The 18017-nt window shown below is 47.0% G+C and overlaps 1 protein-coding gene across 27 annotated transcripts in view; it reads left to right on the top strand.

The window, feature by feature from the left end:
* Nucleotides 1-18017, top strand: part of EXD3 (exonuclease 3'-5' domain containing 3) — a 296945-nt gene that overhangs the window by 168266 nt on the left and 110662 nt on the right. Inside the window, exon 21 of one of the 27 annotated variants that reach the window (XM_075054961.1) lies at nt 12291-17229. The exons of 24 other annotated variants lie outside the window; for them this stretch is intronic. In XM_075054961.1, the coding sequence (XP_074911062.1) occupies nt 12291-12494 (204 nt within the window). In that variant the 3' untranslated portion in view covers nt 12495-17229. Of the gene's footprint in view, nt 1-2000; nt 2260-4152; nt 5260-12290; nt 17230-18017 lie in introns of those variants that run through there. 2 more of the 27 variants (XM_075054962.1, XM_075054967.1) reach the window with 2 other exon arrangements.

Genomic DNA, 18017 nt, shown 5'->3' with positions numbered 1-18017 from the left:
TGAGAGTGTGCTAATCTGGAACAAAGTCTCCTGATAGCACAAAATCTTTTCTTCCAGAGGGCAGCCCAGTACCTTCCAGTTTCCTGACACCAGATAACTTAGAGGGAGAAATGACAGCGTAGGAGTTTTGGCAAAGGGAAAACGTAACATTCAGGGCATGCTTCTTGTGAGTCATTATGTTTTCTCTGGACAAGTGGATTTAGATTATTTACCTGTCTTAACTCAAGATACACAGTCTAAGTTGATCAACCTTTTATTCGGGGAAGTGCTGGGGGAAGATGCAGGTGAAAGCCTGTTTTTCTCTCAGTCCCAGTAACTTCTCCATTCCCACCCCCACCTTGGCTTTTCTCTTTGTGGTTTCTGGGGGAGCTACTCCTACTGAGGTAATTTAGTGATGTAGGAGAATATCATATGTTTAAGGTGAGCACAGCCAGGTTTATTCTCCTAACTGCCCCTTAAAATGACTGTGGTTACAATCAGGTGTCTTGCAAGCCAGGAAGGTGGCCCAGCACCCCTTGTCCCCTGCCCACTTGTCCATCCCTCATGTTTGCAGCTCGTGCCTGGGGAGGGGACATGTGGGGAGCCAGATGTTGAGACTGATCCGGCTGAAATGGGAGTTCCCATTTGCAGCTGGATCAGTGCTTTGTAGTCGCGAGGGACCACAGGAGCAAGTTACATCCTGGGTGTACTGATGGCCTGGACCGCTCCACCTCTGGCAGCCTGATCCTGGGGCAGTGCCCCTGCCTGGAGCCTTGGGCATGGCAGCGAATATGGGTGTCCTACAGAGGTGTGGGCAGACACGTCTCTGCAGCTATTAGGGTTTTAATTTGATAGTTTAATTTCATGGACTTTAAAGAAGGGGAGATCACTGAGCTGAGTCCTGCAGGAGGAAATAAGCTGGTGGTTGGAGAGAAGGAAGTTGGTGGCAGAGGAGTCAGAGGAGGAGCACAGTTCCCTACAAACAAGGTCATGTGAATGGCTGTTTGGTGACAGGACAGAGTGATCGATGTGCAAGGATAATAGCTCACTGGGGAGTCAGCCTGAAAGCTGAAGCCTCTCAATATGTGTGGGACATTCTGGAAAACAAAGTTAAAAAGACATCAAGTAAAGCCAGACAGCTTCTTGCACACCGGCCTGCCTCACAGCTCTGGCTAGCGTGCTTCACTTGGATCATTTTTGCACACTCCAGTTTCTGACTATGTAAATGAGTTGGGCACTAAAAAGTTATTCACGCTTCCTTCTGTGCAGACACTGGCCTGTGCCAAAGGATTGAGCCTTCGCTCCCAGGAGGAAACCCATCCCGCAGCAGGGGCCAGCCCTTAGTCGCTCTGACGAGCCTTCGTTCTGGCTGCCTTCTGCAGTTGGGCCGTTCCTCCCCAAGCGGGGCCTTCCCTGGATCAGCAGCATTTAGTGGCATTTACTGGAGGGCTCAGATTACCCCAGTGAAAATAATCAGTTATGCAAAGTTACGCTGTTTAGATTGGGTTTCTTCTGTGTGGCCAGTGAGGTGTGAAAGTCAATCTGCTCCATAAACCCTGAGGGCACTTTCTCTGTGCTGATTTGATATGATAGCTTCAGGGTTTGGCTGTTGGGAGAAAGCTGGCCCTGGGTTCGGTTCAAAGGGACACAAACTACAGGTGGTTATGGTGGGACTGGGCTTGGGAGCAACACAGTACACCTAAATCCAGCTGGGGCTCAGCCAGCCACAGCCTGGCAAAGCAAATGGGTTGCCTGAGAGGAGGGTTTGATGTTTGGGTCTTGCTGTGGTTGCAGAGCACTTCGGCCATCTCAGCCGAGCTTCCAACTGAATATTCTTGTTTATGGTTTTATCAGTGCACTTCTCTTCACAGGCTCGTCATCATGGTCCATGCGGTAAACAACAGTGTAATTAGTAAATTCTCATGGTTAGGAGAAGGACTTGCTGTAGCAGGAGTGTTTCATGGTATCCATCTTACACTTTTTTCATGATTATGTTCCTTTTTTCCCTGATGGAACCACAGATATGGAGTTTCAATGCAGAAAAGTCCCTGTGGACCAGCAGCCCTTCCTGACTCTTCCTGCCTGCCGGCCATGGTTTCCATGCCATTCCTGCACAGAGACACACAGGCTCGCATCTCCAGTGGGGAGGCTGCAGGTGACCAAGGGGTTCAGGCTGAAACCCTGAACTAACATGCCAGTATGGCACTACACCATCCATCTAAGATCACACCAATGGCACGTAGTAGCCATCATAAGGGGCTTGCTGGCTGCTTATTGATGTTTATAAGCACTGGAGGATCCCCAGGTAATCAGCCTGAAGGATGGTCCAAGGGCTGCTGTCTTGGCCAGGTAATGCAAAACTGATGTAATGGGAGCAGTACAGAAAAGCAGCACGTGCAAATTTAAATCGGTGTCAATTTATGCTGTCACTGATCTGTGACTTACGGCAGTAACGTTCATATTCAGCTTTAGGGCCAAAAACAATACTCAGCTGCTTTCTTACTTCTTAATGAAAAATACCTCTTTAGGGTTTCTTTGAAGTCTCCACCCCTGAAAATCCCCACTATATTGTCATCATTGTTACTGTTAACAGCCCCTGCCAGTATCAGGAGCCTTTCCTGACAGATAGCTCTGCAGGGGCTTTGTCCAATGCTTCAATTCAGCCCTATACTATAGACAGTTTTAAATGGCTAATGACGGGCCTCCCAGGGGATTTCTGCCAAACTCTCAAAGACCTCCCAGGTTTAAAAGTGGCAGGGTGTCCTTTTCCTGGGGCCAGCCGCAGGAGGAATGCACACAGTCAGATTCTCCTACCTAAGCTGCATCAGCCGAGTTATTTTTCAGTTGCAAAGGGTCATCCATGCGTATATAGCTGGTTGCTTAGCAGAAGAGAGATAGCTGTGTCAGTAGAGGACATGGAATAAATAGAGGAAAAAGGTTAGGTGGAAAGTATCCCCACCAGTTTGAGGCATCATTGCGTTTTAATGTTGAAAAATATCCTTTTTGAAAGTCACGGGAAAATATGAAAGACTTTGAAAAATTAAGCCAGGGTCTGTATCAGACATAGGACAAGGTTCATTCTCCCCTAGTGCATAGTGATGGTACAGTGATATTTATGGGTTACAAATACGAATGTGAATGATGTCTGAATGAACTGGGCTCCTACATGCCATTTTCAGAGGAGAGGCAGAAAAACACTGGAGGATCACTGAGGGTCTGTTGGAAATGGGACTGGGAGTCTTATGCTGTGATTTCATGAGAGTTTTAAGTCAGTGTTGGCGGACACTGCTGCCAGATGAAACTGTGCCTCTTCTCTCACCTCTCCCCTACCCTGGTGCCTCTCTAAGCCCCCCTTGTCCCAACACAAGTGCTTGTTTAACTGCAGGGTCGCTGGATCAGGGAACTGATCCCACTTGAAACGGACCTGTCAAAACCAGATGGTTAATTTTAACCCAGCTCAGTTCCCCAGTCTGGTTCACTCTGCAGCTGCCCAGATGTGCATCCGCGCAGGAGGGGGGCAGGAGGACGCTGCCTCTGCTGTGTCAGCATGGGCTTACGCTGGCCAAAGCCCTTGCGAGCCCACAGCTGAAAGAGCTCAGGCCAGCGCTTCAACAGCCCTTGTCTGTTCAGTCCCTGCTAAATGAAGAGAATTTGGCTGGTGCTGCGCAGTGTGCTAGGGAGGGGCTCACCGGGATGGGTGGCCTGTCTTCCATGGTTGTCTGGTCTCAGCTCAGGAGATGAAGCCTCAGCCTGTCTCAGCCCTACCCTGTTAATATCCATTAATTTTGGACCTTTCTGGCAGTTCAAAATCTGTTTTGGTTCAAATTTGATCTTCAGCTTTATAAATGAAGTGCGCAGTCAGGTGGGTCCTTATTCCCGTGTAAACAGAAACCGTACCATTTTGATCAGCTTGTAGCCAATGTGCACCTGACCACAGTTGTGCATCGTGGCTGAATACAGTTCACAGCTTCTGAGTGCATTTCTCAATTTATTCATAGTGAAAAGGGCTCTTCTCAGTGATTAGCAAATGAATTTCCCAGAGAATAGGTAAGAATTGGTTCATAGCTTGCACTTGTGCTACCAAATGCAACGAAATCTTTCCTCCTGCTAAAGGAATCAAAATTAATACATTCTCTTCTGTATTAAAATAATTTCTTTTTTTTTTTTATTGAGGGGAAATCTGCCATCTCCCAAAATGATGCTGTGTCTTTGACTGGGCTACTGTTGTACAGAGTAGTTGAAGCTTCATTTAGCCTGAATGAAAAACTTGATGCATGTTGCTGAAGAGAGGAAACTGGTGGTGGATGATTTACTCGGAATGCCCTACAGCAAGGAGGTTATAAATGAAGAGGGGAAACACCAAGAGCACTGAGATCTGAACCAGAGGAAATGCACAAAGCCTTGAAGTGACCTTATGTAAATTCCTAATGATGAGACTTAATTGAACCCATTTTTTCCAGGGGTTGTAAAGATCAAAATAACAACAGCCTTGAAATGCAAAGGTCTCTAGATAATGCATATGAATGTGTGGTTGCATACAGCCAAAAACTGCCCCAGGTTTGAGCGACCAGCCTGCCCAGCAGCTGGATACTGGATCCAGTCTTGTTCCAGGAGCTGCGGTGCCCAGGGGCCCCGACTGAGGCAACGGGGCTGCTCAAGGTGCAAAAGCAAAGCCTAGCATCTAAGTCCTGCCTCCCATCCCTGTGTCAAAGCTGCCTCTGCGTAAATGCTTATTTTAAAGTCTGTGTTTCTGCACTGTGTCCCAGGAAGCCTGGCGTGCCCCGGGAAGCAAACGGCGTGCAGCTGGGAGAGCCGCTTGCGAAACGAGCTCATGTCCTCAGCCTGGCTCCATGGGGGCGAGTGCCCCATTGCACAGACACGGAAATCCCAGTGAGGAGAAACAGAGCAGCTCTTGAGGGGTCGCCAGGCTGTGCTCTGGTCACTGAGGATGGTTCCTGACATGAAATAATGTGGGCATGTGTTCAGCGTGACAGTGTCGGAAACTGATATGGAGACTGTCAAGACCGAATTCCTGTGCTGTTCCTAGAGCTTGAGAGATTTTTTTCCTCTGTGCTTGCGTTCAGCTCTAGGATTCATTCTTCTCTTTCATATTAATGCATTTGTGGTAACATGAAGAAGTATTGATCTGGGGAGAAAAAGCAAGTGGTCACTGCTGTGAAAAATACTTATCACTGATTCTGGTGCCTAAATTCTCTGGGCTGGTGTTTTCTAAGGACTTGCAGAGTTAGGTACCCACATGCACTGAATGTCTGTGAAACACCAGCTGCCAAAGTCTCCTGAGTTGCATTCAAAATACAAGATTAACTGATTTATTTAGATTCATAAACAGCAGTAGGGAGCAGGGAGGCTCTGACCCAAGGAGAAACTGTGGATATGGCTGTGAACAGCAGGCTAATGAAGATGAAAAGCCTCCCCTGTCCAGAGTAATCCAAACACAGTCTTACATATGAGTCTGTTGGCCCAAGTGCGCTGTTTGTCTTTTCAGTAATCTGAAGCCAGAGCAGTACCCTGAGATGCAAAGGGGACAGTGACTGTTTGTACGTAGCAGAGGCCAGTTGTGCTGCTGCCTAAACTGAACAGCTTCCCGCAGCGGAGGAGAACTCAGTGGCACGGTGATGCCACTGCGGCTCTGGGGATGTGCTCCCGTGGGCACAGCCCGGCTTCCCGGCTCCGTCAGACCCAAAGAGAGCAAGAAACTCAACGTCTTCCCTTTGGAGGCAAGCTGGAAAACCTTCTCTGTATTTAAAGTTCCCATGGCTGCAGTTTGAATTTGGCACACAGTTGGCCACGGGGTTATCTGAGGTCATGTACTCAAATAGTTGTAGATAAAACAAGGGCCTGTTTGGATTGGAAATCTCCAGAGGGCTTTTCCTTTGCGCGCGGGTAATGATATTCCAAGAGGACATGAGCCAAAATAAAGATTCGGCTCTGTATGCAGTAGCTCAGTAAAATAAAATGAGCAATGGAAAAAAAAAGAAGAAAAGAAAAGAGAGAGGGGAAAAAAAAGACTATTTTCATTATGTTATTTTCTGAACTTGCTGTTGGGATGGAGGAATTACAGCCAAGGAGAGGGAGTCCTGCAGCGAGACGCCATCCAGGACTGGGCTCACCGCGCTGCTCTTCCAGGAAACTCCCTGTCACTGCAGAAAGCTGCCACTTTTCAGCTGTGCTTACCTGCCCTTGGGGTCAGCCAGTGCACCCGCTGCAGTGCAGGTCCCCATGCCACAGAGCCAGTGGCAGGGTGCAGGGGATACTGCTGGATGGCTTCCCAGGCTGCAGCTCTGGCCACCTCAAGCCTCACAGCTCCTGCTCCTCTGCTGAAGAGGCTTGTTTCCAAAAATCGCTACCAGTTGGGGCTGTTATAAAGAGGGAGAAGTTAATGGGTTTTGGAAGTTAAAGAGGGAATAAGATTCTATTGGGCTCATTCACAGGCCCTTGGGCTTTTATGGGAAACTATTTACTCACAGCTTAATGCAAGACTGCAGAGTAGAGCACATTTGGACAAGAAATGTGATTCAGTACTTTTCCAAGCTGCCATTAGAGAAAAGCGTATGCTTGTAACAACAGCTCTCTTCCTTGCTCGCTGCCTGCTACAATGATCTTCATGGCTTCACAGCCTGTTGTCATGAAAACAGTTGAAATGCAAAAGCAAAATGACAAAGTTGAGAAGAAAATCAGGCCTTTGAGGGCTTTCTGTCTTCCTGTGATGCACTCGGATGCTGCAGTGATAGATGCTGCTATAAAAGCATCACCCAACAGGTAGTGAGAAAGTAAAGATGAGACAGGAATGAGGAGGAGAAGCCAGAGGAAAAGGTGTTCGCCACACTTCACAGCGTGCTGCAGCTCAGGGCACTGGGGAAACCAAAATGGGACTTTCCTCTTGGCGATGTGTCTTCCTGCCTGTGGGCCTGATGAAAGCAGACGCGGGCTGCGCTGGTGTGGGCAGTATCGGCCTTGCTGGCCCAGAGGTGCCTGTTCTGTTGGAAGCCAGGGCTGCTGTGTGTTGGGGAGCAGTGCCACGTCTTGCCCCATCCCCATTGCTTATACTCTCAGCTCCTGCATAGGGGTGCAGTGTGAGGAATCCCCCTGCCTGCACCTGAAATCCCTGTGGGGTGCGGTTGGACAAGTCCTGCTGAACTGCCATGTTTCAGACGTGCGTTTCAGATGGCGTTGTGACTGGTGACACGTTGGCAGTGCCACCTCTGGGCTCTCAGAGGGAGCAGGCTGGTGCCAAGTGGGGAGGTGCTGTTTGAGAAGAGAGCATGTCCTGCACCATGCTGGGTCACCTAGGCATTGCATGGACCTACTGCGTATGCTTTAGGGCTTTCCTCTGAGAATGAGGAACATACAAACCTTTTACTATATGAATTTCATTTCTGTGTAGAAATTATCTGAAGACAGCTTGCAGCTTTGTTATGCTTGTTTATTGTGTTGGTTTTAAGATTGCTTGCTGAGGAACTCCCAGATGTGGCTGTTTTGTTGGTGGCTGTGGACGTGAGGAACCCAACTCCCACCAAGATTAGGGGGATTCGTGTGTCCCTCTCCTCTAGGCTGCTAAGACGAATTCAGCCTCAGTCAACAAATCTTTATCTACGTCTTCATTAAAGTTCACTCAAGGTGCTCATTGAAGACTTTGGGAGTTTGAAAGGTTGAATTCATCAATTGATTTATTTCTGTCCCCTGTCTGGATGGAAATCACTGGTAAATGTAGGTTTCTGACGCAGATTCTGAAGTTTACATCTTCACAATTCAGTTTCTGCTAATATATGCTTCAAATGTATATTCACGTTCTTTCTGTGAAGCCAGTTTGTTAGTAGGGAAGGAGTCATAAAAAGGTCACATATTCATCAGGATTCATTTTTAGAAAGGGAACAAGGCTTGCATGCATGTCTCCTTGGAGCATTGGCCCTGCTTTTCTCCTTATAGGGAGTATTTTAATAATGGTAACACTGTAGTTTTTCAGCTTATGGAGACATGCAGCAATGTTCCCAAAAACCCTTAGTTGCATTCAATGCCACCAAGGGGTTTTCTCTGTGCATCCTGTGTTTCTACATTGTGTGTGTTACTACAGCCTTTCTGTATCTTGTAGATGTGGTGTTTCTTAATGTTCTTACAGTGTGCTTTTAGTACTTATCTCATGACAAATTGCTAATCAAATACTTTAGGTCTATAGTATTTCATCAAAAACACTTTTGAGCTGCTGGGTTGCTTTCTGAGCACGCATGGACGTACTGGGAAAAAACAATAAGTCCTTACTGACAAGAGAAAGGAGAAACAGGAGGGCTTGGCACTTGTCTGGATCCTTATGATGATATACACACCTGTGTGAAAATGACATTTTCTTCCCAGAAGGCCTGAGTGCAGATCATCTTTAGGTGACCGTTAAAGAGGAGCGATTTGTTACCGCCATTCCTGCTGTGGGCCGGTGGGCTGTACGGCTGGGCTGGGTCAGGGCTTGGGTGTATGGTTGCATGCTGTCCACTGGTGTGAAGGGCAGGATCACTTATCCCAGTGCCAGCTGGAAGGGGACAGAGAGTGACTGATGTGTCAGGAAGCACTGGCAGGCAGTACCCTTCCAGCCAAAAGCCAGCAGGACAAGTCAGTTTGAATTTTTAATTTTTTTTTTTTTTTTTGTAGGAATATGAACTGGCTCCCTAATATTGTGTTGTGTTAGTGCTTCGTGTCATGTGCCTGCGCTGCCTTTGATCCCAGAGCAGAAGCTTTGCTGCTGGATTTGCTGTATTGTCACACTGCAGCTTGTGTCTTTTGCTTGGGCAATAATCCATTTTACAGAACCTCATCTGGGTTTAGCAGGATTGTTATTCTGGCTCAAAAGAAACTCAGGACTTGGCAGAAGAGCCAAGGACCTGGTTTGCAGTGCAGTGGCAAAGCCGGGAGGACGAGGGAGACATTTGTCACCTGAAGGGTCTGTATGATTTAACTGAACACACACATCTGGCAGTTTTATGATGGTGACATTTTGCATTTTTTTCCCCAGTGGTAGAGCAAAATTAATCAGAAATGCTTTGGAACGACAACTGTTTTATAGCAATTGTAGCATGAGTGCAAGAGGAGGCTTGTCATCATGGCAGCTTCGGAGCTAATTTGGTGGGACATTCAACTGCCTTTAAATCTCCACTAGAGGATTTTTGCATTTCTGGTCGTGGGTCACTTGTGCTAATTTGGCATCTCTCTTAGAGCAATTTACATTTTTCTTTCAGCACAAACACTTATCCTCTCTAATAATGAGAACGCTCCTGTGCTTGGTTTTGGGGGTGGTGGTGAAAGTAGTTCAAATCTGAAGAGAGGCAGCTGTTCTCCTTGGCTCACCAGCATGTTTCAGGCATTTGTTGAGCCTACAGAGGAAACACATTCTTAAAGTCTGTGTCAGGAAACCAGCTTCGAAGGCAGAAAAGTCGTGTGAATTTTCAGTGTTCCTGTAAGACCTATAATTTGTTGCAGCACTGTGGGTGCTGCAGTTCATTTGTGGTGCATGTTAGTGAAGCCCTCACAGGATTTACACTGCAACACATTTAGCAGATTTTAATCTAACATTACTGAGTTGAATCGGAAGTTGCTGTATGAGAAGGTAGGGTTGGGACATGTGGTCATTGGTGTGTAGAGACGTATGCCTGATATGAGTTCAGGCCTGTGAGTTTGAGTGTAAACTGGCCAAGAAATGAGCTTTTGTCAATGCAGTACAAGTAAGGCTGTTCCTAAAATAATTTAACATTAAATGTGTGAAGCAAGCCTCAGATCCTGCCCTGTCCTGTGCATCCCAGAGTTGGAAGAACAGTGAGACAGTTGTGCCTCAACTGCTCGATGCTGGTGAGCTCGAAGGCTCTGGAGAGGTCATTTACCGGTGAGATCAGAAGGATGTTTTATTTGTTGCAGAGCACGAAAGTGCCAAGACCTTCTGACAGAGGACAGTGGTGCATGAGAGACACTGTAAAGTCCATGAGAGCTCTTGCACAAGCAGAATGCAAAGCAGGGACCAGAGCAGAAGTGTCGAAGAACTAGGCACTGGTGACCCAGCCTCCCTCTGAAGAGTCCTGGAGGGGTCATGGCCCTCAGGGTAGATGAACAGGAAGAGAAACGAGGGATTTCTATTAGAAAAGGAGATGGTGGGACTGAACCTGGACAATTGAATAGTCTTTGCAGATTCCCCCTTCTGTGCCAGCAAGTCTTGATTTCAGGTTTAAAGTAAAAAAAATAATTCAGATCAGTTCCTCAAGCCTAGGTAACATTTTTCCAAAACAAACGTGCAAAACAGCTACTTCCCAGGAGCAGGAGACCTCTGAAAGGGAGATTATTTGTGTGTTGCTTGTCCAAGCAACAATGATTAAAGGTTTCTCAGCAGGCTTGTTCCCTCATTAGAGATTTGAGCCTCTGCTTTGAAGTTCCATCTCCAGCTGGAAACTCACACAAACCTTTGGGCCAGGAGCACTTTTTTTCCTGAAATATTTGATATCAATGCTTTGGTACAAATCTCTAATTTGTGTGCAGCTTCTCCTTTGCGACTCATCTACCTTGGCAGAAGACAGCCAATGACAAACTAGGATTACTGAATGAGGGAAAAATCCACATTGTCCTGGAAAGGTACCTAGGGACCTCAAAATTCTGCCATGAGATAAACTCTCATCACAGCCAGTTTGGGAGATGGAAGTATTTTGCATTACCTCCCCTTTCTTCTCTGTGAATATAGAAACTTTTAACTCTCCTTCATAGCAATGATGGATCGCTGGGAAATACAGAGCATAATCCTTTGTCTTTTTGGAACTAGGGAATGTTTTAAATAAAACTTTGAAAGGCAGCCTCTGCCTGTAGCCCTGCACAGGCTTGGCAGCTCGAGGTCAGGGTGCAGATGCAGATGTGAAGGTGACGCTCTGTCCGTTGTGTGCACGTGGTGAGGCCAAGGCATGCGGAACAGCTCTGCACGCACTTGCTTTGGTGGTTTTTTTCCTCTGTGCTTGGAGCAGTTGTGTGAGTGCATCTGTTTCTTCTTCTCTTGAAAATGCATTCCTAAGGAACCCAGGAGAAACGAGCGGCCTACAAACAAGCTCTGCACTGCTCCTATGCTCCAGTTACCACAGGAGGGACCTGCTGGTGGTGGCTGTGGACCATGCAGTCCAGTGCACACCTGGACTCTAGATTTCCCTCCTCAGTGTTGGAAGACATTAACACCATTCATGTGTGACCCTGAAACAAAATGCGCTCTCGTTGCTGCGGCTGTGGTATCCTAGCTGGGCCTGGTGGGCTGGGATGGATGCTGGATAGCTGCATGTTACTTTGCAGGGCTGCTTGGTAAAGGCTTTCAGAAAGCATTTCCATGGAAGAAAGTCCTGTCTCATCGTCTCCCCCCCACCCCCAGTCATAAGCATCTTTGTGTAGCCCTTCCCTGTTGCTGTTTTCCCATGGCAAGAAGTGCCTAGTTCAGAAAGCATCAGCCCCAAGCCCTTTGATCTTTTCTTTCTCAAGAGAAAAAAGATTAAAAAGAGACAAGAAGTTAAGGATTTGTGAGGGGGGACGGAACATGAATAGCAAATTCTGCTGCAGAGGTCACCTCCCCCCAGCTTTCTTCCTGTGTGATCAGGAGGAGGGAAGGGTGCGGAGCCGGTCTGTTGGGGGATCCAGGGAGGAGGGAAGTAAATTGGGGGCAGAGGAGTGGGGGTGGAGTGGTGAAGCCCTTCAAAAGGAACAATGCTTGCAAGCTCCTGCATTGTTAGGCGGTCCTTTGCAGAGAGTGCCATGAATACAGGTTATAAATTCTTTGGCCATTGAGAGAGCTCTCCAAACCTGACTCCATCCTGCACTAAACCAGGCCTGAGCCCTATCAGTTGCATAGCAATGAATTCATTTACATCTGGATAGTTAATCTCCAATTCACTTGACAGTTTATCTCACCCTTGGAAGAGCCAGCAGTGCCTGCTCTATTGTGTTGAAGCCAGTCTATGATCATCAGCTAGGCTAGTGCCTCTTTTTTGTGCACAGCAAAGATAAGAGGGGTGGCTGTTGATATCTACCTTATGAAACACGCAGTTATCACCCCAAGCTGCTTGATTTTGTGGTACTTTCACTTAACATCCTCCCCATCTTTACCCTTTGCCTCTTCAGTGTAGAAATGCCATATCCCTCCCTCGGTTATTGTCACAGTACAACTGAAGTACTGCTTTTCTAATATGAATGGTTTTAGGTGAACGATTTACACAATCCAGAGCTATCTAGTTTGTACTCATTTCCTGAGGTCTCCTAATTCTGCACTGATTTTTATCTCTGGATATTTTGCACAGATCCCCCAAGGAGGAAGTACTGCTTTTGTTCCAGCATGGCTCAGCAGAGCATCTTCCAGGGGGATGCCAAGGACAGTGCCTGCAGCTGCATCGCAGGGGGCTGTGAGAAGCCTAGGACGACCCACAGGGATGGGAGAGGCATCATTCACCCAAACTCCAGCAAAAGGAGTCGAGCCTAATTGTGAGCCAAGGCCTTCTGAGTAGCACTGATTTGGCCCAATGTGACTGGAGAAATAATTACAGTAATGCATATCTAAATGGGCAGTGATGTGGAGAGAGAGCTCGTTGCTTTTGGGCTGTGTGGGCATGTGGAGGTGAGAACACAGCCTGTTCTGGCAGGTCGACTAACATTCTCTTCGTGTTAGGAAAGTGGATCAGGAAAGGAGACCTTGGGGGTCAGAGGACAAAGTTAAGTGTGAGAATTCTGTGATGTGTTCATATTTTTAAGTCTCCAACTTTAATTTCCTGCAGTCAGTATTTGTATGTATTTGATGTGGTTTGGACATGATCTGTAGAAGGGCCACTCTAATTAAAATATCCCTCTTCTTTTATCTAGAGTGGCTGCAAATCTTTAACTGGTCCTTTTGTTTCCTCTAACACACAGTGCATTTAGTTCTGCTCTGGTCACAAGAATTATGTCTGAAAGGCTGTCTGAAAGGTTTAGTGTGATTAACACTAAACAGTGAAAAATAGTGAGGCAAAGTAAAAAATTATGTGAATTTAAAAACTAATAATAAGTTGAGGCAGGAAAGCAACTTTGGCTTTTTCTTTAAGTACTAAAGAATCTTTTGTTTGTCTGCAACCAGGAAAGTAAAAAATGTTTTCTTTTCCAATAAAAGCTCAAACTGTCACTGAGTCACAGCAGTCCGGCAGCTGAAACTGGAAGTAGAGCTCCAACTCTCCCAAGAATGCTTTTCTCTCCCTCTCACCTTACCTCTCCTTGGGAGGACCTGTAGCATGAGGGTCACAGGAGAAATTATTTACTGAAGAGCAGCTTCAGACTGCGTGAGCAGTACGTCTCAAACAGGAGTGTGACTGCATTTCTTGTTTGTGACCTCTAATTGAAATTGGTTTAATATTGGAAGATTTAGCTCAGCAATGTGGCCATTACTGTCGCTGATCTTCCTTCAGCATGAGACTCCAGTCTGTGCTGGAGTCTGTCTGGATAGACTGTCTCTCCAGACGATGCTAGTTGGGCATATCTTTGAATCACTTTTGCTTCCTTTCCACATTGTTCTTAGGAAGCTGGTGAGCAGCCAGCAAACCACCAACTTAGACCAGCCTGCAATGTCTTCTGGGTGTGAAACATAATGGGGTCGATATTGAGTTCTTGAGGAACTCTGCTAGTAGCATTGTAATAGTAATATGGTGAATGCAGTACAAGCACAGGGCAAAAGGCAGATGCCTACCCCACAGAATTTATTCTGTAAGTATAAAGACGGAGACAGAAGGGAGAGCATGAGGAGACAGGTCTGGTCAGCAAGATGCAGAGGTCCTGACAATCCTGAGATGATGAGGATGTGAAAATACTTCTCTTACAGCAAGAGGCAGTTGAATGTCGCGATAAGATATGAATGGACCAGAAGTGAAACTGGCCCCTCAACACTGAATGAGAAGTGATGGGTGTGAATGGGAGAGGCCAGTAAAGCAGCTGATGCTGGGTTTGAGAGTGAGAGGAAAGGCAGGGACAGAGCGGAGAAGGGCAAGCGGCCATGGCATGGGTGGAGAATGGTCATTGCAGTAACGCTGCAGTGAATGTGAGTGGGACAAAATGGCATTTGCTGAGACTGGAGGAAAAGGTGCCGCAGGGGTTGCGAGGAGGTGGTGAAAGCCTTGCAGGACCTCCTGGTCAAAGTGCCTGCGCCGGCAGGGGCAGCTCGCAACCCTGCACCAGCTCATGGCAGAAAAGCCACAGCCAACAGATAGTCAGCTTGCTGTTGTCCAGAAAATGGAAATTTTGGTGTGTGTTTGGGAAAGGGAAAGTGTAGTCTCAGAATGATGTACTGCAAAGATCCCCCAGGTGTGGGAGGAGCTGGGGTACCCCGTGGGAGGACTGTCAGCTAACCTGGGACCGCACTGACACCGCAGAGAGTTTTTTCCCATGCTTGGTGTTACCCAGTGGTAATGTGAGTAACAGCTGTAGCTCCGTCAGTGTTGAGAAATGCCTTTATCCTGTCCCTATTCCAAGCCACAGGTCCCCCTGCCCTCGGGACCAGGGTCGGAGTTCACTAACAATGTCTCGGGAGCTGTCTCCTTGCAGCTGGCTCAGGAATACCGTTCACGAGCCTCTGCTGTGTGTGTGGAGCGGCTTCTGCTCTCGAGGGGTGGAGGCAAGCAGGGAGGGAGACCTCCTCAGGAAGGAGGTTGGGGAATTTGGGATGGGGGAGTGGAAAGATGTGCTGTGGCATTGCCACCACCTGGTACAGGCAGGATGGGTGAGAGGCGGGGATGTGAGGCTGAAAGGGGCACTCGCGGGGCTGGAGGCAGCTCCATGAGCTTGTTCTGATCTCCTTCAGCCTCTCGTGGTGGCCTGTCCAGGGACAGATGATGAAGCTCCACCCTCACCCATGGCTGTCTGTGGCATGGCCTGAAACACCTCCTCTCCTCACCTGGAGCTATGAGCCCTCTCAGTGTTTCTGAGCACCTCTGGAGGAAAGCATGTGCTTTGGAGAGTGTTATTCCCTGAGTTGTTACTTCAGATATCCTCTTGGTTGAAGCAGCAGTGCTCTCTGGAGAGCAGCGGGTGGGAGCTGGGACATAGAAATGTGGTCCAAACCACAGGAGTCCTTTCTTAGGCTGCGTCTGGGTCTGAGAGACCATGGTGTCTCATGAGCATGGTGCTCACCATCAGCCAAGCACCTGAAGATGACTGTATTCTTGTCTTGATGACCACGGGGCTGAGTGTCTCCTTTGTCTTTGCAGTGTGTGGACATGCATTTTTAGTTGCTTAATAGTAACATTTTTCTCTACCAACACAATTTTCGAATTCCATTTATTCCTCAGTTTTTCTTTTCTCGGGATGTTGCCATGAAACATGCAGGTCCAGGAGACTGAAGCTTGTTTCTAGCATCAGCTTGTAGCAATTCAGCCACGATGCACGATGGACTGCTGTCTGTGGGGACTGCAGCTCGCCAGTGTGTTCGAAGGAGAGAGTTTGTGTCCATCGCCAGGGTAGTTCCTCATCCTCAGGAGTAAGGTCATTTCCGTTTTGGTGTCATAGTCATTATAGGAGTATAAGTCATTATAGGAGTATAACAATGTTTTAGAAGCATGTGTTGGTATTCTGGAGATGTCCCCCAGAACAGAAACCTCCCCCAGCTTTGTCTTCTCGCTCATCCCTGGCAGCCGAGGATGAGCATGGCTCTGCCTCTCCCCGGTGAAGCCATCCTGGCTGTGACAGTGTGCGCTGAGCCGTGCTCCCCACTCACCCTGGGTAACGCGCCATGTGCACACTCAGCACCGTGGACCAGCCCACTGCGTCCCAGCTGCACTTTGTTTCCCCCACTGTTTCAATTCTGCTGTTACTCACTAAATGCAGTTCAGGCCATGGTATGCCCTGTGGGTGTTGGCATGCTGGCCGCTGGAGGCCAGGTGCTGGCTGTAGTTGGAAGCATCAAGGCAGGAGGAGGTTTACATAAGAGGACACTAAGTGGAACTTGCCCTTTTACAGTGAGTTTATATTTTCTTTAAAAAGGACCATTTTACCCCTGATTGGCTCATTTCCCATTCTTTGCTTTACCTGACGTTATGGTGCCGTGGTTCTACTGCTGCTGGAAACCCTGGTTGTGTTTCCTCTTCTGAGTCACCAGTGGAGATGGCAGAGTCCTTGCAAAGTTTAAGCTGTTGCTATTAGCAGCTATTGGCATTTCTTTTTTTCTGCTTCATGTGAAATCAGCCATTTTATCTCAAGGGGGGAAGAGTTTGGGACTGGCCAGCTGCTGGGGAGTGACACACTGAGAAATAATGTGATTAATCACTGCAATAACTCAGGTACCAACATGGTGCATCTTCTGACCCTTGGGGTCATTAGCCCAGGTTTTAATGTCATTTTGGTGTGTGATAGCAGAACAAGGACTTATCCAAGCAAAATTATGTTATTAACCTTAAAATCTGTGGGGAGATTCAGTGTTTCGTAAATAAATTAATGGATGTGAAAAAGCAACATCCTGTTTCAAAGCATGAAAAAGACTGGTTTTTCCTAGAGAAACGAGACAGGGTTGTGGGTTTTTATGTTTCTTTTTTGTGCTCAAGTGGAAGAGTGAGGAATCATTCCTTCCTGTGGAATTAATCCTGCTCTGCCTTCACAACTCCTCGTCTAAGTGTTTAAATGCCTTTTTATTGTTCCTTGGTGTAAGAGCAAATTGCTGTTTCTTGTGTTAGTGTCTAGTGACCCACAGCCATCTTTCCACATGAAAGATGTCTTCTGTGTTTCTTATCTGGTCTGTGGTTTTTGTTTTTTAAAATAGCCTAATACAACTTTATTTTATTGTACTTCTGTGTACGTGTTTAAATAAAAATAAATTATAATAAATAGCATTAATATAAATATTATGGTTAAGATTTAAACTAAACAAAATTAGGATGTTCAAAGCTGTATTTTCCATAGAAACTAATGAAGCCCCTTTCTGCCTCACTTTATGGCAGTCTGTAAAGCAGGACACCAGGCACATTATGCACATGGGATGCAGACAGGACGGGGGGACTGCATTTGGCACATTTGGCATTTGGTCATTTGAAATTTCAATCATAACATCTCGCTAACTTGGTTGTTCACATCTAAGTTCCTTGCATTTTTTTTTTTTAATTATAAACCCAGTTCTTTTATTTCTTACTCCACTGAATCGGAGTTTGCATGCAGGCTCGGTAAGCACAGAAGAGTCAGTTCTCAACACGGAGAGCAGAGCTGTCACTGTTTGTAAATGGCGTTTCCTTGTGCAAGTACAGGGATCAGTGTCTCGCTCAGGACTCTCCGCACTGAGTCCAAAGGTTTGGGTCACGTTGGTTTCATAAACGGGTTTAGAATTTACACTTGCACCCAGGATGCATCTGGAAAATGTCTTGATTAGCCGACGATCATCACATTTTCATGCTCAGCTATCTGAAAAACAGCCCTATGGGACTACATGAAATCCTTGCATTTGGGTGGGTGTTTGTCGGTGTCTGGGTACGGGAATTGCTGCTGAATTTACTCCTGGAAAACCTTGGGGCATGCTGGATTGTGCTTCTGCCAGGCTGTGGGGCAGAAGTCCTCTATTCTGCCACCTCCCTCACAGAGATGGCAACTTTCTGTGAATATCTGTTATCTTCCATGACGAAAGCCAGATGAGTAATTGCTGCTACTTATACTATTGAACTTTCGTAAAGAAATTCTCCACTGGGTTAAGAACAAGCATGACAAATCTCAACCCAAAGGAATGGAGGCGGGGGAGTGGTAACTTATAAGCCATGAAAAACAAGAGCTCTAAATGGAAAATGGCTTCACACCATAACACTTGGCACTCGCCCTTCCACGCTTCAACCTGCGTCGTTGGTGCAGCCAAGAGAAAATGGGGAGCGAGTTTATGCCTTCAGCAATTACAGTAATTACCCCTCCACTGGTGCCAGGTGCAGCCTGCCATGCTGTTTGCGTGATGGCAGATTCGGTGAGCAGACTATTATAAAACAGCATCTTTTTGCTCTGGGCAGAGGGCACCCAGCCCCAGGTGATCTGCAGATGGGAATTAACCA

The sequence above is a fragment of the Buteo buteo genome, chromosome 23, assembly GCF_964188355.1.
Source record: "Buteo buteo chromosome 23, bButBut1.hap1.1, whole genome shotgun sequence".
NCBI lineage: Eukaryota > Metazoa > Chordata > Aves > Accipitriformes > Accipitridae > Buteo > Buteo buteo.
Note: the sequence above shows the minus strand (reverse complement) of the source record. Positions and strands in the feature narration are given on the sequence as shown.